Raw genomic sequence first — 23,858 nt, 5'->3', positions numbered from 1 at the left:
TTAATTCAACCCACCTCAAGACCTGCGTCTCCAAGTCCGCTATGTGGGTCTCGTACTTGGCCTGAACGGAATTGAAGCGGGCCTGCACATTGGCCAGGATCTGCTGGGCCTTGCGATCCTGCTCCTTGGCATCCGACTCCAGCTGGGCAATGCGCTGCTCCAGCAGCTTGCGGCTGTTCATGTTCTCCTGATCATTCAGGGGACACATGCCGGGATTTTTGGAGGCCACTAAAAAGGGGGAGATTCCATTAATATTACTTCGCCAATTAATTCTGCATTTAATTACAAACCTATGAGAGCCGACACAGAATCGGGATGCTTGCGCATGAGTATACGCTCCATCTCCCGGCATTGGCGCTGCAGATCCTGTATGATCCTGCCATCCTTCTCCTTGCCTTCCCCCATTCGCCGCCGCTCCTGCTGCACCTCCTCCAGCTCGGCGCGCAGCGAGCGCTGCAGCTGCAGGGCCTCGCCGCGATCTCGGCGTGCCGCCTGGAGCTCCGAGCGCAGGACACTGGCGCACTCGTTCAGATGCTGCACGTCCAGCTTGAGCATCTCGGACTCCTCCTGCAGGCGGCCGTTGTGCTCGCGCAGGGCGCGCTGCGTCTGCGACAGCGAGTCGCTCTGCAGGCGCACCGAGGCCAGGCGCTCCTCGGTGTCCTTGAGCCGCTCCTGCAGCTGGTCAATCTCGTGCTTGAGCGCATGCTCCCGGGACACACTGCAGGCGATCTGCTCGATGGGCGAGCTGAGGGTGCTGACCAGGTGCTTGGGTGAGCTGCCGACCGCCTTCTCGCTGTAGCTGGCCATCGGACGGATCGGCTGGCTGTAGGAGTGGCTGAGGCGGCCAAGGCTAAGGGTACTGCGGCGGCTGCTGAACATTGGACTGCGGCAGCCCGGCACGGTTGCATCTACCTCCGCCTCGGTGGTTTCCTCCATCTGCAAGGCAAAAACGAAATACTTATTTAGAAAAATGTGTACAAATCTCTCTGTACTCTGTGCAAAACGCACTGAAATAAAACACAATGTTTGCTGAGTTTTGGGGGGCGGTGAGCATGTGAAAGTGTTTCAGGAAAAGGTGTGGCAGCTTAGCGGTAGAGATATGGCTGCTGCGCGTTGCGGGAATCGTTAATACCTGTCGCCGCTGACACAGCCTCCAAGCACAAGCATCCCTTTCCCTTTCCACCACCATCCCCCCTCCAGGAAAATGAAAAGGCGGAGCCAAGAGCAGACCAGGCCGAGAGCAGTGGAAAAACAAAGCCAGTCACCAGTCGGTCCTCATTACAATGGAAATGTATAGGCGACAATGACAACTTCATGTCCCCCGCGGGGCACAGTGGAGCAAGGTTACATTACATTACATTTCAGATATACAAGAATGTAATTAAAAAACTAATTAACTAAGGTTTTAACAGGAACCCAAGCTATTATTATCCTTTAAGAATTAGAAAGACTTAAGCTACAAATTTGGAAATATGGTAACAATTTCTAATTATTAATTTGACTATTTAACTTAAATTAAATAATTGTTGACATTATAAACGATTATAAAATTATTTAGAGATAATATTACCTGATTGCAGAACTACAACAAAATATAACAATTTTTTAAGTATTTAAAATATGATTAAAATTCAAAGTAATTAAGATTATTAAAATAACAAGTGAATATGTGCCAATTTTTAACTTTAGATATCACATATCAAGTAAATATGATTAACATAATTTTTAAAATATTATTAAAATATTATATTATTATTATATTATATTATTATTATATTATATTATTATTATATTATATTAGTATTATATTATATTATTATTATATTATATTATTATTATATTATATTATTATTATATTATATTATTATTATATTATATTAGTATTATATTATATTATTATTATATTATATTATTATTATATTATATTATTATTATATATTATTATTATAATTCGCAAATTATAATTTTTAATTTAAAATATCAAGTAAAAATTGCAAGCATATTATCTTTGAATTATTAGCTGTTTCCAAAAATTTCTCTAAAATAAAATGGAGAAAAACAACTCCAAAGTGGCTTAAAAGGGGAACAAAAACGAAAGACTTAGGCGACAAACTCGCTGTGAAAATGACGCTGTACGCAGCAGCAGCAGCAGCAGCAGCAAAAGCAGCAGCAGAGGCAACCCTTGTCAAATGTTATCGACTGTCAAGTGCTCCTCCCTCATCCCCTCACCTTCCCCCTGGTATCCATTGTTCCCATATTGGGAAGTATAAGAAGATAATTGGGATGATGTGGGTGTGCACCACAAACACTGGGCACTCCACACACTCGAAAAAAAGTCAGCGATATATTGAAGAAGAAAGAAAGTTCGTGGCCCCTTGAAACCCCCGCAAATAACGCCTATTGTGTGTGCTTGGGTGTATGTGTGTGTGTGCGTCGGTTTTTAAGTTGTTTCATTTTTTTTCTGTTACTTTGCCGCCAGCAATCGACTGACATTGCTCTGCCCACTCTCGCTTTCATCGGCTCTCTGTGGGGGATTCTACCTGAAAAGCATCGCACATCGCACATTGCGAGTGCCGAAGTGCCTCCCATTCACCGCATTCATACTTTTGTCAATTTTATGGCGCTGCCTGAATGCCTGAATGCCTCTTTGCGGGTTTTTGGTGTTTTTTAATGCCTTCTGCCACTTTCCACTCTTTGCGGCTCGAAAATCCGCTTGAAATCTGTGCATTTCTCAGTTTTGGCGCTAATTGGAATTAGTTCTAGTTCGTTATGAACCCTTGGCTGATAATTGGGATGTTTTGTCTAAATATATACGAATATTTATACCCTTGCAGCAGGGTATTATAAATTTAGTAAAAAGCTTATAATGCTGTCAAGGAGTCATTTCCGACCCTTTATTCTATATATATTCTTGATCAGCATTAACAGGAGAATCTTTCTGGGTATAAAACAGAGAAACAAATTTTTGAAAATTATTTTCCACAATTTTTGAGACGTTTTTTCATTGTTAACATATTGAAAAATCGTCAAAATTTGGAATAGTCTAAAAGTGTAATTTAGGTATGCAGATTTATTAACCTATTTAAAATTAGAACAGAACAGCTTTCCGAATCGAAATTAATGCATTTTTGACATAGTTATGAGTTTTTTAAACCTTGATTTGTTGAATAAATTAACTTATAAAAATATCGAAATATTGGTTAAAAAATGGTATTGTTATTTCAGTCAGAAGCTTAAAAAGAAGTGAAGGAGTCATTTCCGACCCTTTATTCCATATATATTATTGATCAGCATTAACAGGCGAATCTTTCTGGGTATAAAACAGAGAAACAAATTTTTGAAAATTATTTTCCACAATTTTTGAGACGCTTTTTTCATTGTTAACATATTGAAAAATTGTCAAAATTTGGAATAGTTTAAAAGTGTAATTTAGGTATGCAAATTTATTAACCTATTTAAAATTAGAACAGAACAGCTTTCCGAATCGAAATCAATGCATTTTTGACATAGTTATGAGTTTTTTAAGCCTTGATTTGTTGAATAAATTAACTTATAAAAATATCGAAATATTGGTTAAAAAATGGTATTGTTATTTCAGTCAGAAGCTTAAAAATAAGTGAAGAAGTCATTTGCGACCCTATATTCCATATATATTCTTGATCAGCATTAACAGGCGAATCTTTCTGGGTATAAAACAGAGAAACAAATTTTTGAAAATTATTTTCCACAATTTTTGAGACGCTTTTTTCATTGTTAACATATTGAAAAATTGTCAAAATTTGGAATAGTCTAAAAGTGTAATTTAGGTATGCAGATTTATTAACCTATTAAAAACTAAAACAGAACAGCTTTCCGAATCGAAATCAATGCATTTTTGACATAGTTATGAGTTTTTTAAACCTTGATTTGTTGAATAAATTAACTTATAAAAATATCGAAATATTGGTTAAAAAATGGTATTGTTATTTCAGTCAGAAGCTTAAAAATAAGTGAAGGAGTCATTTCCGACCCTTTATTCCATATATATTATTGATCAGCATAAGCAGGAGAATCTTTCTGGGTATAAAACAGAGAAACAAATTTTTGAAAATTATTTTCCACAATTTTTGAGACGTTTTTTCATTGTTAACATATTGAAAAATCGTCAAAATTTGGAATAGTTTAAAAGTGTAATTTAGGTATGCAGATTTATTAACCTATTCAAAACTAGAACAGAACAGCTTTCCGAATCGAAATCAATGCATTTTTGACATAGTTATGAGTTTTTTAAGCCTTGATTTGTTAAATAAATTAACTTATAAAAATATCGAAATATTGGTTACAAAATGGTATTGTTATTTCAGTCAGAAGCTTAAAAAGAAGTGAAGGAGTCATTTCCGACCCTTTATTACATATATATTCTTGATCAGCATTAACAGGCGAATCTTTCTGGGTATAAAACAGAGAAACAAATTTTTAAAAATTATTTTCCACAATTTTTGAGACGTTTTTTTCATTGTTAACATATTGAAAAATCGTCAAAATTTGGAATAGTTTAAAAGTGTAATTTAGGTATGCAGATTTATTAACCTATTCAAAACTAGAACAGAACAGCTTTCAGAATCGAAATTAATGCATTTTTGGCTTCGTTATGAGTTTTTTAGGTTTTGAATTGTAGAACAAATTGTCATATAAAAATATCGAAATATGGACTGAAAGAAGGTATTATAATTTCAGTCTGAAGCTTAAAAAGCATTGAAGAAGTCATTCGCGACCCTATATTCCATATATTTTCTTGATCAGCATAAGCAGGCGAATCTTTCTGGGTATAAAATAGAGAAACAAATTTTTGAAAAATTGTTTGCACAATTTTTAAGTCGTTTTTTTTTCAGTATTAACATATTGAAAAATGGACAAAATTTGGATTAGTTTATAGGTGTAAGTTAGGTATGCAGATTAATTAATCTATTCAAAACTAGAACAAAACAGCTTTCCGAATCGAATCGAAATTAATGCATTTTTGGCTTAGTTGTGATATTCGAAAAACATTGATTTACACAAAAACCTTGACATTTAAAAATATCGATTTGATATACCTAGAGTATAAACAAACAGTAAATGATTGCCAAAAGTGATTAGTTTACCAATTCACACATATTTTGTGAGACATTTTTAATAGTTCACTAAATAAACAACTGCAAATTGTCAATTAATTAGCACTGATTTGCACTAATTTGCACAGTTTTGTGAATCAATAGACAGGCGGCAGGTGCTTCAAGTTTTGCAAATCAAGTATCAAAGGAACCACTTTGCCAGCAGATTAATTAAACTAAATATTAAGGACAATTTCACTACTTGACCTCCCCCGATGGATGGATGGATGGATGGATGGATGGGGGCCCGGGGCTGTGATTTGAGCTTTGCAATTACTTGAACTCTCGCTCTTCCTCAATTGTCATTTGTGATAAACTCCACTTACTTATTATAAAGTGAAAGGAGCGCCGGACGGCAGCAAGAGCAATTGTTTGTGCTCCAAAGACATGACGATGCCGATGACGATGACAAGAGGACGGCGAGGTGCGGCTGATTAGAGAGCAGAGCGTGGGTAATACTCGTACCATTCCACACAAATAAAATGTACATATAAATAAGAGTGGAGATGAAATCATGTCAATGAGCAAATTGGAAACTTTTAACTCAGCACCAGCACCAGCGCAACGATAACAATTACCAGAAGAGGCTGCGTATCTTCAAGATGCAGATACAAATGTGTCTCGTATGTCCTGCACCTTCGAAATATGTATATTTTTAAATGCAAATTGGAAGCAATTAACACGCAATTGCCAATTGACATCGATTACGAATTAAGGTGATCATCGTGATTCACCGATCGATTTGCAAAATTAAAATGCAGAAAATCCAGAATGATCTGTGCGATCCGTGGAGTCTGTAGAAAGTCGATGATGTTGATTTGAGTGCTGGATGGGCACTTACGGCGATCCGGATCAATATTTAAATGAGGAAAAGTTATTTACGGAAGCCAGAGGCATTTATCGATCGGACTCTGAATTGTGGCAGCAGAGAAATGCCAGGAAATGTTTATATTTCATTTTTTAAATGCAGAAATGAAGCAAAACAAGCTCTCTTTTCTTGTGGAATTTATAATTGAAAATACAAAAATGGGGTTTATATAATAAATATAATATAATATAATATAAATATATATTTATGGGGTTCTTTTAATCGGAAGAGTCAGGCTGAAGACCTATCGAATTGTTTCCACATTTCTTCGAGTTAAAGCAATAAAGAGCCCTTGAGAATCAATTCTAGGATCAGTTTGAAAAATATTCATATTATGTTCACTATTTTTTAAAGTAACTAACTGAATTAATATTATATTATTTATTGTTTATACTGGTTTATATTCTAGTAAGCCTGGAATGCTTCATCTCCCTCTAAATAAACATTTATTTATCATTATGAAATGTTTTCTAATTTGTATTATCTAAGAAAGCATGTTAAACTAATTAAACTAATAACTAAATAAAATATCTTGTTTAACACTCAACAAAAACCTTTTTGGTATAGATCCTCTCGGAATCCTTTTATTTTAGACTATATCTGGATATATCTTATATCTTTCTTGTTTATATAAAAAAAAGAATCTTATCCAAGTATACAGTTATATAAGATGTATCTATTTTTATTCATAAGATTCAAACGGATGAAACCCGTAGGAATAATTTAGCTATCAAATATATTATCATTTTCGGTTATATCTGTTGATCTTGTTAATAGTTTTTTGGTTTTTGTTTCTTCTTATTTCTTCAACCATTCTTCGTTATGCTTTGGCATTGTGTCCCGAAGAAAGCGAGAGCGGGGACCTGGATATGGAAATGGAAATGGAAATGGAAGGTAGCAGCTGGAAAGATGGAAGGCTGCTGATGCGGGGGCGGGGGACTCTCACAAGGAAGAGAGCCGCGAGCGGAGAGCAGAGCACGGATCATTTGCATACACACAGAGCAGAGGCAAGTATCTGCAGCTCTGCTCTGCTCTGCCGCTCGGTATGAGTGAGCGGCAGCGGCAGCGACTGCTCTGCGACGGCGCAGCTGCTGACCGCAGAGAGAGCGAGAGAGAGAGCGAAGTATATTGGAAATGGAATGGCAATGCTTTCTTCTTCTTTGCGCTTGGCAAAGCTCTCCAATGCTGCCTCTGCTTCTTCCCGTTGGCGCGCACTGCGAAGTATAAAAGCGGCACTCGAGCAATGGGACATGTCTCATAACGGTTCACAACCAGATCCCGCCAAGATGCACACCGCGAGATCGCGTGCGGGCCTCGCCCCCCATAGAAGCAACAGCAACGGCAGTCGTCGTTGCCTCCAACTCCTACTCCTGGCCGTGCTGCTCCACCATGAGCAGGCGGCGGCCATGTCGCTGGACCGGCTCGCCCTCGAGCGCAACGAGCTGCCAGCGGATCAGTCCCCCGCTCCAGCCCCAGTCGGAGGTCCATCCCAGACGGACGTCCTTGTGGACGACATGAAGCTGACCTCGATCCCCTCGGCGGACTCTGCCGCCGATATGTACATGCTGGTGCCGGAAACGGTGGCCAGCCAACTGGAGGACACCGAGCACGTGCACCGCAACTCCATTGAATCGGACTCGGGCTCCGAGGATCCGGCCAGTGCCGCCTCCGACATGCTAATGCTGGAGAGTGACTCCAGTCCAGCCTTGCAGCTGGTGGAGCTGCCCAGCGACATAACAGTGGCAGAGCAGGAGCAGGAGCATGACCAGGAGCAGGAGCAGGACCAGCAGCAGCAACTGCAGCCGGAATCTATCGAGGAGCATGTGGTGCTGATGAAGCCCAGCAGCAGCCAGGAGGCCCAGCTGGAGCAGGCAGTGGACAGTGCCACCGAAGAAGCAGCAGCACAAGCTCCAGTTGCCGCCATGGACGAAGCTCAGCCGGAAGCCGAGGAGGAGGAGGAGCCAGTGGCAGCCACTCAGGCCACGCCAGAGGAACAGGCCATGGACGACCAGGTGCCGGAGGAGTCGGAAGTGCAGCCAGAGCAAGTGCAGCCAGCCGCTGAAGAGACTCCAGTTGAGGAGTCTCAGCAACAAGAAACAGAATCTCAGCCAGAAGCTGAGCAGGAGATTGAATCCCAGCCAGAGGAGGAGGCATCCGAGCCAGAAATCGTAGCTCTTGAAGTTCAGCAAGACGCTGAAGCCAAGCCAGCAGAGTCTACTCAGCCAGAAACTGAATCCCAGCCAGAAATTCAAGCTCAACCCGAAGCTGATTCCCAGCCAGAAGTGGAAACCCAACCTGAAGCCCAGTCCCAGCCGGAAATTCCATCCGAAATCCCAGCCGAAGTCCAGGCTGATCAGGAGAAGGAATCCGACAATGAAACAGAAACCGAAACCGAGCAGGAGAAGATCAGCGACAACGAAGTGGACACCACAGAGGCTTCCCTAATGGAAACTCTGGCGGAGAATATCGAAGAAGGCCTCACCGCTGCCATGGACAACCTGGTGCCCGAGGAACTAGCGGAGGCCACCGAAAACAAGAATGAGGAACTGGAGCAGGAACAGGAAACTATTTCAGAGCCAGAGGAACTTACTCCTGTCACCGAAGCTACAATCATCGAGGAGCAAGCAGCTCCCGAAGTTGAGCCCTTAGAGGATAAGAAACCCGAACTCATTTTAGCCGATGAACCAGAGCAGGAGGCTGAGCCCGCTAAGGAAGTCCAGCCAGAGATAGTCCCAGCAGAGGCAGCACCAGAAGAGGAATCGAAGCCCCAAGAGGAGGAAACCAAGACAGAGGAGGCAGCTAAGCCCGAAGAGGAAGCCAAGCCAGAGGAGGAGGCTAAGCCAGAGCAGGAGGCCAAGCCTGAACCCGAGCCCAAGCCAGAGGAGGAATCCCACAACAATGACGAGATTCAGCAAGAGATCAATGAGATCAAACCTGAAGAGCCCAAGGATAAGATTCCTGCTGAAATCCCATTGGAGATCCCAGTTGAAATCCCAGCTGAAGTTCCCTCCGCCATCCCTGCTGAAATTCCCGCTGATATTCCAGCTGAAGCTCCAGCCAAACTCCAAGATGAAATCCAAGCCGAACCCGAAGCAGAGAAGGAGAAGGAGAAGGAACCCCAAGCCATAGCAGAGGAACCCAAGCAGCCCGAGCAGCCTGCTTCCCTGCTGACCACCATCATACCCATGGTGCTGCCCCAGCCCCAGCCCCAACCCCAGTCCCAGTCTCAGCCGCAGATTCCATCCCAGCCGCTCCAGGTGCAGGACAGTGTGCTCAACTATGTGAATGCCTCGTTCCTTACCCAACAACAGACTGAGGCGGAACTACCCAAGGCCGAGGAGGAGTCTCCGTTCAATGCCCATCTGCGGCGCTACGATGGCGCCCAGGTGTGGCGCATCGTGGTGCAAACCGACAAGGACAAGCGTTTGGCCGATGAACTGCAGTCCAAATATGGTAAGTCAAGGAACATGAAATTCCACAACAGGAAGAAAGAGAATCTAATCACACTTCTCCCTTAAAGATGGCCAACTCTGGAAGGAGGTGAAGCAGGAGGTGGACTATCTACTGAAGCCTCAAGTTCTGGCCGCTGCCGAGCGTCACATTCGTGCGGCCAATCTGTCCCGGATTGTGCTCATCGACAACCTGCAACATGTTATCGAAGTGGAGAATCCGCCAGCGGAAAAGATTGCCGAGCTGCAGAATCGCAAGGGTAAGTGGAGAGGGGAGAGCTTTGGATAGGGAATGGGGAAAATAGGATCTAGAGAGGTTCCAAAAAGAAGAATCCCAAGAATCCTTAAAGCCAAAGGTACCCATAGAAGAACATCTGCAACTTTACATTCTTCGAATCCAAAGAACGCAACTAAAGAGATTCAAGGGAATCGACTTTTAAAGGAGAGATTACTAGTTTAGAAACTATAAAGAGAAAACAGACATATCAAAATAGTAAGATATCCATCCGACTTCTCCTTAATTAAGGCAATTATCGATGAGAAAGCCTAGTCCCTCTTATTTTTCCCAACATGAATTATATTCGAAAAAGATATAGTAACTAATTGTCTGCACCACCCGCAACCTTTAAACCTCTATCTATATATTTATATTCCTATATATATATATTTATAAGAGTGACAGGTGGTGCCTGCCTGCCTGCCTGCAATCACCCCTTTTTTTTTCTTTCTTTGGCCTCTCGCTTTTCACGTTTTCGGGTAGCTTTTCCGGCGAGGTGTCGCCGCAAACGAGCATTTAATGCACGCGGCGAGGGGCGTGTGAAAAGTCATCGAGCGCAAAGTGGCTTTGCCATAGGAACCCTGGGCCACGTGCCAAGTGCCACGCACCGGACAGAAGGATGGCTGGGTCCTTGCAAGACGCGTTTGTTTAATCGATAGCCAGGGAACAGGGAACGGGGAATGGTGTACGAAAGACGAAAGAAGATGCCGCCACCGTCCTCGCCTCAAGGGTTAAGGGTTCGGTTCCTCCTCCTTAGGCGTTAGAAAGAAGGTTCAATGAACCCAGGTGGGGGTTCAGCTGGAGGTTAAGGTTATCCCCTTTAAAAACTGACAGAAATCTCTACTCTCTGTTGCAGGCCACCGTCTCACCTGGCAGGCTTATCATCGCTTGGAGGACATTCATGGTTTCATTGACTACATGGCAAAGACCTATCCGGACATCTGTTCGACGGAGGTCATTGGCTACTCCGTGGAGAAGCGTCCCCTGAAGATACTCAAGTGAGTTTGAAAGCATTTCCCCCTCTGAGATAAAACCTAATGCTAATCTTGATGTGTTCCACCAAGGATCTCCAATGGCAATGCCCGCAATCCTGGCGTTTGGATCGATGGCGGCATGCACGCTCGCGAATGGATCAGTCCCGCCACGGTCACCTTCATCGCTAACCAACTGGTCGAGGGCTGGGAGGATCTGCCCGAGCACATGCGCAGCATCAACTGGTACATCCACCCGGTGGCCAATCCCGATGGCTATGAGTACTCGCACACCACGGATCGCCTCTGGCGCAAGAACATGCGGGCCCATGGACGCCAGTGTCCCGGGGTGGATCTGAATCGCAACTTTGGCTACAAGTGGGGCGGCAAGGGCACCTCGGCCAGTCCCTGCTCCCAGACGTATCGCGGCAGCAAGGCCTTCTCCGAGCCGGAGACCTTCTACATTTCCAAGTTCATCAGCGGATTCCCGCGCGAAACCTTCCAGGCGTACCTCTCGTTCCACAGCTACGGACAGTACATCCTGTATCCTTGGGGCTACGACTATCAGCTAACCCAGGACCGTGCCGATCTGGATCGAGTGGCACGACAGGCAGGAACGGTGAGTTGCCTACCACTCCCTAAAATTGTGTCAGTGTTATCCTAATCATATGATTCCTAATCCCCTAGAGCATCACCAAGTCAACGGGTGTTAAGTATACGGTGGGATCTTCGGCCACCACTCTGTATCCCGCTGCCGGCGGCTCCGATGACTGGGCCAAGGGCATTGCGGGCATCAAGTATGCCTACACCATTGAAATGGGAGACACCGGACGTTATGGCTTCGTCCTGCCCGCCAGGTTCATCCAGTACAACGGCAAGGATGGCTACACCTTTGCCGATACTGTTGCCAGGGCCATTGCCCAGGGACGCGGCAAGGCGGTGGCCAGGAACAGCAGTGGCAGCCGGAGGCGTAGCCACTAAATATCCATGTCCTGCCCTGCCCTGTTCTGCCCTGTCCTGGACTTAGATCAATGCGATTTCTTAGATTGTAAATCAATCCAATGATTTTTTTTTTTTATTTGCTATTTATATATAAATATTATTTATTTATTTATTTATTCTACTTGTAACTAGACAAATTGAAGACACAAACACACATACACACACACAGACACAACAAACGAAAAACTCATCGAAATAGACTGAGAAATGTTTATTGAAAAAAGTGAAAAAAATATATAAGAAATACAAAGAAAGAAGATTGTTTTCTTTTTATCTAAAGCATAATAAGCATGTCGCTAAAAACATGAAGGAAACTAACATTGGGATGCCGAACTTTATAAACTCTTTCAGTTTGCAATTGAGTTTTAGGGTCGTATCAGAAATCATCATCCACTATTTATCGATATTTTTAAAAAACAATTTATTCAAAAAATCAAAGTATACAAATCTCATAACTAAGCCAAAGAGGCATTGATTTCAATTCAAAAATCATTCCTATGTTGCTTTTTGTTAGGTTAATCAATCTGCATACTCAATTTAAAATGTAAAAAATTGCATTTTTGCCAATTTTTATGATGTAACCCCTTAATAAATTTTGAAAAAATTGTCAAAAAAATTGTTTCTCCCTTTTATACCCAGAAAGATTCGCCGGTTGATGCTGATCAAGAATATATATGGTTTATAGGGTCGGAAATGACTCCTTCATCCGGAAAGGATATAATTACACCTCTGCGTATACTTAATATTTATAAATGCCAGAAATAAAATGTAAAACAGAAAGGAAATAACTTGAGCAAATCCAATTGAGTACAACCAATTAGATCATTAAGAAATAATCTAATACGCAAATCAAAGGTAAAAATATATAAAAATATATGTGTGATTATCTTAAATCTCTCACAACTTTGGTGCCTTCCCTCGCCTCGGGTTTAGGCACGAGTATAACACTACATATAACAGAATATACATACACCTCAGCCAAAGTAAAAGTCACACTAAAAAGCATAAATAAAAACATCAAAATAACCGGCGCTCCGTCAATATGCAAATGTGATGGCCTTAATTGGGGAATTGGGCTTAAAATCGGGGAGAAATGCGGCAGCGAGGGGAGGCAGAGAGGAACGAAGAGAATAGGCCATGGACCACGGAGCATGGATCATGGGGAATGGAGAATGGAGAACGGAGAACGGAGAACGGGAGACTGGAGAATTGAGATCGCCATAAGCCGTTAGCCGGAGGCTGCGGCTCGCCAATTGATTTGCGGACGCCTTAAATCCGCACCAACAGTCACCTCGATCGCACCAGTTCCGACTTCCCCAGAGCCCAGCGAACTCTGCAAGTCCCCAGAAAAGAGAGATAGAGATACGGATAGAGGGAGCACCATGCACCTCCTCCCATCCCAGTGGGCGTGGCTGCCACTAATCATGCTCTTGGCCATGCTAATCACCCGAGTCGTGGGCGTGGACAGGAGGAATCACCTGGACTTGGCCCGCACAGATAATCGGTTAACGAGGCTACCGTTCTTTGGCGGCGGAGTGGGTCACCTGCTGCGCTATCTGCACCCACTGGCCATGGGGAATCCCCCATCCCCACCCAGTGGCCGGATCAACGAGCTGCGCAGCGAACTGGACCCCAACTACGTGAGCTACCGCGGAGCCCAGCTATGGAAGCTTAACTTTAATGCCACTCGAGGATCATCCATGGAGGAGGACCGCGAGGAGGAGGAGGCCGAGTCGGGGGAACTGGAGCAGGGGCGACAGGTGGACGACAACGACGACTCCTCACCGGATGCCCAGTTCAACGAGGTGGTTGCTCTATTCGGTGAGTCACGGCCGCGGTTCTAAATCGAATTAAAATTGATGGCGATGGCCCTAAGGGCCTTTCGTGAAGTCCGTCGAAGCACAAGTCTGTGCCTCACAAAAGAAGAGAAATTGTCAAGCCAAAAGCCGTACAGCTCAGGTCAGACAAATAGGTATAGAAATGGCAATTCATAGGTTATACATAGAGAATTTTTAAAGGAAAACCTTATACAAATTTATCAAGTTATAATGAGTAAAGAGAGTTGTGACAAGCATTTATAAAGGTCTCTTCTATATTATTTTCTTAAGATCATAGATCACGAAATATTCAATATAACGAACCAGCTTTATCATTATCAAATCTTTAGATATTATGAAGGAAAACCCTAAACTAGAGCTTCTATTATTCTCACCCCGCCTGTGGCACGTTTTTGGGAGGGGTCAGGGCCAGGGCCAGGCAGATCATCAGGTCAGGTCAACTGGGCTCGAGTCGAGCTCAGTTCGGTTCGAAATCGCCACCTGAGCACGCATTCTCACGCATAAATTTAGCATTAATCGTTCCCACTAACACACAAGAGACGGAATATGCTTGCTGGTTTAGTGCTGAACTTGGAGCCCAAGAAGATGTTGCTCCTGGTTCTAGTTCTACTCGGAGTCGGAGGAGGAGGAGGAGCTGGATGTGGAGCAGTTCTAGGCATCAGCCGCCAGCGTCTTCTCCTTTGGCGTAGTGTCTCTGTGCCGGAACTCACAGGGCTCTCGGGCCTGCCGCTGGCTCTGCTGACCCTAAACAGCAGCGAACTGGTGGCCACCACCTTCGAAGGATTGCAGTGGCTCTCGCCGACGGATTTGCGACGCTACGACTTCCTCTCCCCAGGATCCTCGTATCAGATCAACAGGCGCTATCGCAATGGGAGCCATGTGCAACGCTACCATGGTCATCAGCTGTGGAAGGTCCATGAGACGAGACTGGCCCAGCCGCAGCTCCGGGCCTTTTGGCGACACTTTGGTACTTGGCTTGATCGGGGGAATATCTATAAATCTGTGTCAGGGTATAATGCAGACCTGTTCCGCGACGAACGTGAACTAAAAGCATAATATTTGCATATAGTTTGGGTTTCGTGGGAGATATTTCAAGGTTCTTCTGGTTTAAGTTGGAGAAACCCCAAGAAGTAGTTACCGTAGAATGTATGTATGTATTTATTCGCAGGCAGCGAAGTGTGGAACATCAACCAGGATGGCATCGATATCCTCATCGAGCAGCGGAATGTGGCCAATGCCCGGAAGTTCATGGAGAAGGTCGGATTCAGCTACAACATCATGATCGATGACATTGAAGCCGCCATTGATGAGACCTATGTGGAAGTGCCGGCCGTGGAGCACCCGCTGGACACCGTCCGGAATGGCTCACTGCCTTGGATGGAGCGACCGGGAACGCTGATGAGCTGGCGGCGGTATCATGACCAGGCCGATATCCAGCAGTTCATGCAGACGCTGCTCGAGCACCACTCGGAGATGGTGGAAATCATACAGATTGGAGTCACGCGCAACAAGCGACCAATGGAGGTCATCAGGTGAGGGCTCAGAGGATTTCCCTTTAGGGGATTCTGGTGCATAATTATCATCCCTTTTCCGCTGACAGAGTTTCCAATGGCAATCCGGATAACTGGGCCGTGTTTGTGGATGCTGGGATGCAGGCCAGGGATTGGCTGAGTCCCGCCGCCTTGACCTACGCCCTGTCCAAGCTGACCTATCTCTGGGACCAGGGCCAGCTGGAGAAGGCAATGCGTGACATTGACTGGTACTTCCTGCCCCTGGCCAACCCCGATGGCTATCAGTACTCCCGGCACACGGACCGCCTCTGGACCAAGAACCGAGCCCATGACCCGGCCACCGGTTGCTATGGGGTCAATTTGGACAGGAACTTCGAGTACGGCTGGGGAGGCACTGGTTCCACGAGCAGTCCCTGCAAGAACCTCTATCGTGGACCGAAGAGCTTTTCCGAGCCGGAGACCCGCGCTTTGCGCAGCTTCCTGACCGGATTGAGCGAGTATCTCGGGGCGTATATATCCCTGGGAGGCTATGGCCAGGCCATTGCCTATCCCTGGGGCGACGCCGACTTTGTGACGGAGAACCAGCATGACCTGAAGCATGTGGCAAGGAGGGCTGTGCTCGCCCTGAGGAGACTCAACCAGGCGGAGTACTCGTCGGGCACCAGCTACCCCCAGAAGCTGGCCAGGCCAGGGAACTCGGCGGATTGGGTGCAGGATCGCGTTGGGGGTCAACTGGTGTACGATATGTTCCTCAAGGATCAGGGACGCTACGGCTACCTGATGCCCCCACACTATATAGTGGAGTCGGGGGAGGAGGTGTTCGAGTTCTTAAGGATCATAGCCCAGCAGTTGCAGTAAAATTCTGACAGAGTTTTCCAACCTCAACAAAATATATTTATTTATTTATGATTTTTTTTTTAATAAATGAAAAAAAGGAAAAAAAACTTCATAGTTCCGTGACGCCGAAACTTAAATACTTTTGCAGTTTTCAATTAAATTATAGGATTTAATATGAAATCGATCACAACTAAGTTTAATAGTTTGAATTGATATTTTAACATTTATATTGGACAATTTGTTCTACAAATTAAAGCTTAAAAAACTCGTTACTATGCCAAAAATGCATTAATTTCGATTCGGAAAGCTGTTCTGTTCTAGTTTTAAATAGGTTAATAAATCTGCATACTCAAATTACATTTTTAAACTATTTCAATTTTTGTCGATTTTTCAGAATGTTAATGATGTGAAAAACGACTTAAAAAATATTGAAAAAAAAATTAAAAAATTTGTTTCCCTCTTTTATGCCTAGAAATATTGGCCTGTTTGTGCTGATCAAGAATATATATGGAATATAGGATCGGAAATAGCTCCTTCACTGTATTTCGAGCTTCCGACTGAAATTATAATATCATCTTTTGAGTCAATATTTCGATATTTTCCTATGACAATTTATTTTACAAATCACAGCTTAAGAAACTCATAACTAAGCTAAAAATGCATTAATTGCAATTCGGAGAGCTGTTCTGTTCTAATATAATATTACTAGTATATAAATCGGAGCATGGAGAATCGGTGGACTATATATATACATATATATACCTGCCATAGGAACAATCAGACGATTTATAAAACTAAGACCAGTAATTAACTATGACCAATAATTAACTATGAGCAGTAAGTAACTCTGAACCCTAAGTATCTATGAACAGTAAGAAACGATGGTCAGTAATTAACTTTAATCAGTAATTCTTTAAGACCAGTAAGTATGTATGTATGATCAGTAACTAACTTTGAACACTCGTAAACAATGACTTGCAACTTTTGAAACACAACACATATCTGAGACGTGGCCGGCAGCAGTCACTTCGTTCCGGGGATGTTTGAACCAGTTGGGAATCATAAACATGTACAAGACTTGTTTTGGAACAAATTTAAAGCAAGCTATTTAAATGAAGCTATGGAGTTATTCTTCTATATAATTTTACTAGTATATAAATCGGAGCATGGAGAATCGGTGGACTATATATATACATATGTATACCTGCCATAGGAACAATCGGACGATTTATAAAACTATGATTTATAAAACTATGACCAGTAATTAACTATGAGCAGTAAGTAACTCTGAACCCTAAGTATCTATGAACAGTAAGAAACGATGGTCAGTAATTAACTTTAATCAGTAATTCTTTAAGACCAGTAAGTATGTATGTATGATCAGTAACTAACTTTGAACACTCGTAAACAATGACTTGCAACTTTTGAAACACAACACATATCTGAGACGTGGCCGGTTGCACTCACTTCGTTCCGGGGATATTAGAACCAGTTGGGAATCATAAACATGTGCGAGACTTGTTTTGGAACAAATTTAAAGCAAGCTATTTAAATGAAGCTATGGAGTTATTCTTCTATATAATTTTACTAGTATATAAATCGGAGCATGGAGAATCGGTGGACTATATATATACATATGTATACCTGCCATAGGAACAATCGGACGATTTATAAAACTATGATTTATAAAACTATGACCAGTAATTAACTATGAGCAGTAAGTAACTCTGAACCCTAAGTATCTATGAACAGTAAGAAACGATGGTCAGTAATTAACTTTAATCAGTAATTCTTTAAGACCAGTAAGTATGTATGTATGATCAGTAACTAACTTTGAACACTCGTAAACAATGACTTGCAACTTTTGAAACACAACACATATCTAAGACGTGGCCGGCAGCAGTCACTTCGTTCCGGGGATGTTTGAACCAGTTGGGAATCATAAACATGTGCGAGACTTGTTTTGGAACAAATTTAAAGCAAGCTATTTAAATGAAGCTATGGAGTTATTCTTCTATATAATTTTACTAGTATATAAATCGGAGCATGGAGAATCGGTGGACTATATATATACATATGTATACCTGCCATAGGAACAATCGGACGATTTATAAAACTATGATTTATAAAACTATGACCAGTAATTAACTATGAGCAGTAAGTAACTCTGAACCCTAAGTATCTATGAACAGTAAGAAACGATGGTCAGTAATTAACTTTAATCAGTAATTCTTTAAGACCAGTAAGTATGTATGTATGATCAGTAACTAACTTTGAACACTCGTAAACAATGACTTGCAACTTTTGAAACACAACACATATCTAAGACGTGGCCGGCAGCAGTCACTTCGTTCCGGGGATGTTTGAACCAGTTGGGAATCATAAACATGTGCGAGACTTGTTTTGGAACAAATTTAAAGCAAGCTATTTAAATGAAGCTATGGAGTTATTCTTCTATATAATTTTACTAGAATATAAATCGGAGCATGGAGAATCGGTGGACTATATATATACATATATATAGCTGGCATAGGAACAATCGGACGATTTATAAAACTAAGACCAGTAATTAACTATGACCAATAATTAACTATGAACAGTAAGTAACTCTGAACCCAAAGTATTTATGAACAGTAAGAAACGATGGTCAGTAATTAACTTTAATCAGTAATTCTTTAAGACCAGTAAGTATGTATGTATGATCAGTTACTAACTTTGAACACTAATAAACAATGACTTGCAACTTTAGAAACAACACATTTTTAAGTCGTGTCCGGTAGCAGTCACTTCGTTCCGGGGATGTTAGAACACAGTTGGGAATCATAAGCGCAGATGTGCGAGATTTGTTTTGGAACAGATTCAAGAGAAAGCTATTTGAAAGAAACTATTGAGATATTTTTCTATATTATTTTACTAGTATATAAATCGGAGCAGGAGAATCGGTGGACTTCATATATACATATATATAGCTGTCATAGGATCGATCGGAAAATTTTAGGAACAAAAATTACAACTTTTCCAGTTTTCTACAGATTTTCATGAAACTTAAAATATATGTATAACTTGTTCAAAAATGCATAAATTTGGACACGGAAGCTTGTTCTGTGGTAGTTTTGAATAGATTTATAAATCTGCATACTAAATTAAAAATTTACAAAATTTGAAATTTTTTATTCGATATTTCGATATTTGCATATGATAATTTATTTTAATATTCAAAACCTAAAAAGCTCATAACTAAGCTAAAAATGCATTAATTGCAATTTGGAAAGCTATTCTGTTCTAGTTTTGAATAGTTTAATAAATCTGCATACTCAAATTTCATGTTTAAACTATTTAAATTTTTGTCGATTTTTCAGAATGTTAATGATGTAAAAAACGGCTGAAAAAATATTGAAAAAAAATTTCAAAAATTTGTTTCTCTGTTTTACACCTAGAAAGATTCGCCTGGTTATGCTGATCAAGAATATATATGGAATATAGGGTCGGAAATTACTCCTTCACTGCGTTTCGAGCTTCCGACTGAAATTATAATACCGTTTTTTAGTCGATATTTCGATATATTTAAAAAACTCATAACTAAGACAAAAATGCATTAATTTCGATTCGGAAAGCTGATCTGTTCTATTTTTTAATAGGTTAATAAATCTGCATACTCAAACTACATTTTTAAACTATTTCAAATTTTGTCAATTTTTCAGAATGTTAATGATGTAAAAAACGGCCTTAAATTATTGAAAAAATATTTTCAAAAATTTTCTTCTCTTTTTTATACCTAGAAAGATTCGCCTGGTTATGCTGATCAAGAATATATATGGAATATAGGGTCGGAAATTACTCCTTCACTGCGTTTCGAGCTTCCGACTGAAATTATAATACCGTTTTTTAGTCGATATTTCGATATTTTTATAAGACAATCTACAAATCAATATTTAAAAAACTCATAACTCAGCCAAAAATGCATTAATTTCGATTCGGAAAGCAGTTCTGTTTTAGTTTTTAATGGGTTAATAAATCTGCATACTCAAACTACATTTGTAAAGTATTTCAAATTTTGTCAATTTTTCAGAATGTTAACAATGAAAAAAAAAAAGCTTAAAAAACTTGAAAAAAAATTTCAAAAATTGGTTTCTCTCTTTTAAGCCTAGAAAGATTCTCCTTTTAATGCTGATCAAGAATATATATGGAATATTGGGTCGATAATGACTCCTTCCATGCGTTTTAAGCTTCTGACTGAAATTATAATACCTTTTTTTGATTCGATATTTCGATATTTATATATAACTATTTATTCTACAAATCAAAGATTAAATAACCCATAACTTTGGCAAAAATGAATTCATTTCGATACGGAAAGCTGTTCTGTATTAGTTTTTAATAGGTTAATAAATCTGCATACCTAAATTACACTTTTAAACTGTTCAAAATTTTGACGATTTTTCAATATGTTAACAATGAAAAAACGTCTCAAAAATTGTGGAAAATAATTTTCAAAAATTGTTTTCTCTGTTTTATATTCACAAAGATTCGCATGTTAATGCTGATCAATAATATATATGGAATATAGGGTCGCAAATGACTTCTTCACTTATTTTTAAGCTTCTGACTGAAATAACAATACCATTTTTTAACCAATATTTCGATATTTTGGTTTAAAAAACTCATAACTATGTCAAAAATGCATTAATTTCGATTCGGAAAGCTGTTCTGTTCTAGTTTTGAATAGGTTAATAAGTCTGCATACCTTAATTACACTTTTAAACCATTTCAAATTTTGTCGATTTTTCAATATATTAACATTGAAAAAACGGCTAAAAAATTGTGCAAAAAATTTTAAAAAATTTATTTCTCTCTTTTATGACTAGAAAGATTCGCCTGTTTATGCAGATCAAGAATATATATGGAATATAGGGTCGGAAATGACTGTTTCACTTTGTTTTAAGCTTCTGACTACATTTATAATACCCTGGAAGGGTATTCAATTTAATATTAAGTTAACTCTTTTGCACTTCATTTCTCCATTGCATACTTTCAGGCCTCGCCTGTATAAGCCAAAGCTTCTCTGGCGTAAAACAGTGTACTAAAGTGTGCCATTTCTCCAGAGAGCAACTAACTCTTACCTAAGCTGGAAAGTGAGCGATTAAGAGAAGAAGCAAGACATCGAGAGCTAGCTCTGTAACCGTTTTCGTTTATCGATTTCGCAATCGCTTGTGTAGCTCGTCTATCGCCATATCAAACAAACATTAATGAGGCGTCTTATGTAAACCTGGCCAAAAAGGTAAACCAATAACATATAGAAAAAAATTGTAAAAAATAGCGAACCAGAATGCTTCAAACAAAGGTAAATAGAAAGCTAAAAGAGAGGCCACACTGGAGAGGCAAAGAAAAAAAGAGCGAGAGAGATACCCGCCTCAACTTTCACTTTCAATCGCGTTTCAAAAACCCGTAAGCTCGGCTCAACGCTTCTGATGTTTTGTTTTTTGCTCTTTTCTTGCTCATTTGTTGCTATTCCTCGGCTCCTTTTGTTGTTGCATATTTAATTGGATTTATTTTGTGCATGCATATAGAAATTAAGCGAAAGGCCCGCGGCGATCGCCGCCACCAGCCGGCAAAGTCAAAGTCAAAGAGCTATCGAAGAAAGTGATTTAAGCGCCAAGCTAAATAAACAACAAAAGAAACGAAAAAAAAACTTCTTAGCGACAACAGCCTTTAAAGGAACAAAGAATATACACTTTTACACGCAACAAATAAATACATATTTAAGATCAAAAGAAACAAAAAATTAGACCAAAACTTGTATGCTAAAATTCTAAATATTTCTTGCAGTGTAACAGACTGTTTACTATACAATGAACAGTCAACGGACAACGGACGAAAGTAGTGCAGCCCCGAAAAAATCTTCCATTGTGGCTTCCACTTCTCTCGAAGAAAGGGTTAAAAGTGAAAATCTGGGTGCAAATAAAAATATAAATAAAAATATACACTAAAAAAAACAACGGAAACGTAGTAAGAGACAAAACCAAAATAAATAAAGCCTGGAGGCAAAATCAAAATAAAAAACTCAACTGGGGTCTGATCAAAAGGCAAAAGAAAGTAAAACTCGCCAAGTGGGTCAATATTGCCCCGTCACACAATCACAGAGTTAACTACACGCATCCAGTGTGTAATCCAATTGGATATTAATTGTGAACTTGTGTACCTCAGCTCCTATCCGAAAGACGAAGAGAGGGACAGAAAGATACTCAGAGAGAAGGAGAGAAAGACACAGAGGCTTGCTAACCTAATTCGAATTTCAAAACATATAGTAGGTTCGCCTGTTTTAAACTGATAATACAGCAAAGATCACTGAATTTCATTTATGAATTTAAGCTGAAAAATCTACACTCACCAGAAAAAGTGTGCGTACAAACTTAACGCGCAACTTTGATTTTAAATAAAAATAGTTCTATGGAAGATATTGACTTCAATTTTTTTTTAAATTAACGACACATCTATTGTTAAAAATTATAGCTAGTCTTTATTTATTTCCGTCCACAACTTTTTTATTTAAATTTAAAAAACAAAAAATACCCATGTTTTCGGGCAAGAAAAAGTGTGCGTACAAAATTCAATTAAGATAAAAAAAACCATTTATTGTTAAGGCATTGATAAAATTAGTACGAAGGAGGATACCCATTTCTATCTATTGTCCCATTTAAGCGTTTTGGAATTGAATTACCCAATTTTTCGGTAAATTCAGGTGGTATTTTACTCCACTCATCCAAAACCACATCCTTCAACGTATCCTTCGATGTAATTGTTCTAAGACGAATCCTGCGCTCCAGAAAAACCCACAGATCCTCTATGGGGCTTAAGTCCTGCGACTAAGGCGATGAATGCAGTTGATTTTTGGTATAAAAAAGCAACCATAGCTTCAAACTAAGCGAAGTATGCTTGGGGTCATTATCCTGTTGCAACCAAAAATCATGGGCTGTGGGCGTAATCCTATGTTAACGGCCGCAAAAATTGGCCAGGATATAAAGGAGAAGTAGAAGAAGGATTTAAATGATGACACAGTCCGCAAAATTTTGAAAAGGAGGAATTTCATGCCTGTGCTGCGCCGAAGAAGCCTCTCATATTGCCCGTCAATAAATAGGAGTGCGTGGATTTTGCTAAAAAATTCATCCAAGAGCCTTTAGCCTTTGGGAAAATGATTATTTTTAGTGATGAGAGCCAATTTTGCCTATCTGGCATAAAATGGCGAAAACTTGTGTGGCGCAAACCTGGCACAGCCCTTGATGTGCAGAAGCTCGCTCCAACAGTTAAGCACGGTGGTGGCAGTGTGGTGGTGTGGGGGTGTATGGCAGCAAGTAGAGTTGGCCACTTGGTCTTTATTGACTCCACAATGGACCACAAGGCTTATATGAAAGTCCTTAAGGACAAGTTGCACCAAAGCGCATCAAGATTGGGTCTGGCAGATGATTTTTGGTTGCAACAGGATAATGACCCCAAGCATACTTCGCTTAGTTTGAAGCTATGGTTGCTTTTTTATACCAAAAATCAACTGCATTCATCGCCTTAGTCGCAGGACTTAAGCCCCATAGAGGATCTGTGGGTTTTTCTGGAGCGCAGGATTCGTCTTAGAACAATTACATCGAAGGATACGTTGAAGGATGTGGTTTTGGATGAGTGGAGTAAAATACCACCTGAATTTACCGAAAAATTGGGTAATTCAATTCCAAAACGCTTAAATGGGACAATAGATAGAAATGGGTATCCTCCTTCGTACTAATTTTATCAATGCCTTAACAATAAATGGTTTTTTTTATCTTAATTGAATTTTGTACGCACACTTTTTCTTGCCCGAAAACATGGGTATTTTTTGTTTTTTAAATTTAAATAAAAAAGTTGTGGACGGAAATAAATAAAGACTAGCTATAATTTTTAACAATAGATGTGTCGTTAATTTAAAAAAAAATTGAAGTCAATATCTT

At 40.6% G+C, this 23,858-nt stretch overlaps 3 protein-coding genes across 4 annotated transcripts in view; 2 read left to right on the top strand and 1 right to left on the bottom strand.

The window, feature by feature from the left end:
- Positions 1–23,858, bottom strand: part of LOC110183058 (uncharacterized) — a 35,288-nt gene that overhangs the window by 4,247 nt on the left and 7,183 nt on the right. Inside the window, exons 2-3 of the mRNA XM_086839881.1 lie at positions 291–936; positions 15–228 (exon numbers count right to left, since the gene is read on the bottom strand). Coding sequence (XP_086696007.1) covers positions 15–228; positions 291–936 — 860 coding nt within the window. The remainder of the gene's footprint in view (positions 1–14; positions 229–290; positions 937–23,858) is intronic.
- LOC110183049 (uncharacterized) lies at positions 6,925–11,953 on the top strand. Its single transcript, XM_020951233.2, has 5 exons — positions 6,925–9,453; positions 9,521–9,709; positions 10,583–10,724; positions 10,791–11,316; positions 11,385–11,953. The coding sequence occupies exons 1-5, from the start codon at positions 7,140–7,142 to the stop codon at positions 11,676–11,678; spliced, it is 3,465 nt and encodes a 1,154-aa protein (XP_020806892.2). The 5' UTR covers positions 6,925–7,139; the 3' UTR covers positions 11,679–11,953.
- On the top strand, positions 13,082–15,992 carry LOC110183057 (carboxypeptidase B). Of its 2 annotated transcripts, XM_020951242.2 has the most exons (4): positions 13,082–13,520; positions 14,169–14,504; positions 14,706–15,069; positions 15,138–15,992. In XM_020951242.2, exons 1-4 carry the CDS (start codon positions 13,082–13,084, stop codon positions 15,904–15,906), a joined length of 1,908 nt encoding a protein of 635 aa, XP_020806901.2. In that variant the 3' UTR covers positions 15,907–15,992. The 2 variants fall into 2 exon arrangements, with proteins under 2 accessions (XP_020806901.2, XP_020806902.2); XM_020951243.2 differs by lacking the exon at positions 14,169–14,504.

The sequence above is a fragment of the Drosophila serrata genome, unplaced genomic scaffold (genome assembly GCF_035046125.1).
Source record: "Drosophila serrata isolate PLE 108 unplaced genomic scaffold, ASM3504612v1 contig_378, whole genome shotgun sequence".
In the NCBI taxonomy this organism is placed as follows: Eukaryota; Metazoa; Arthropoda; class Insecta; order Diptera; family Drosophilidae; genus Drosophila; species Drosophila serrata.
The sequence above is the reverse complement of the archived record's forward strand: the minus strand, read 5'-3'. Positions and strand labels throughout refer to the sequence as shown.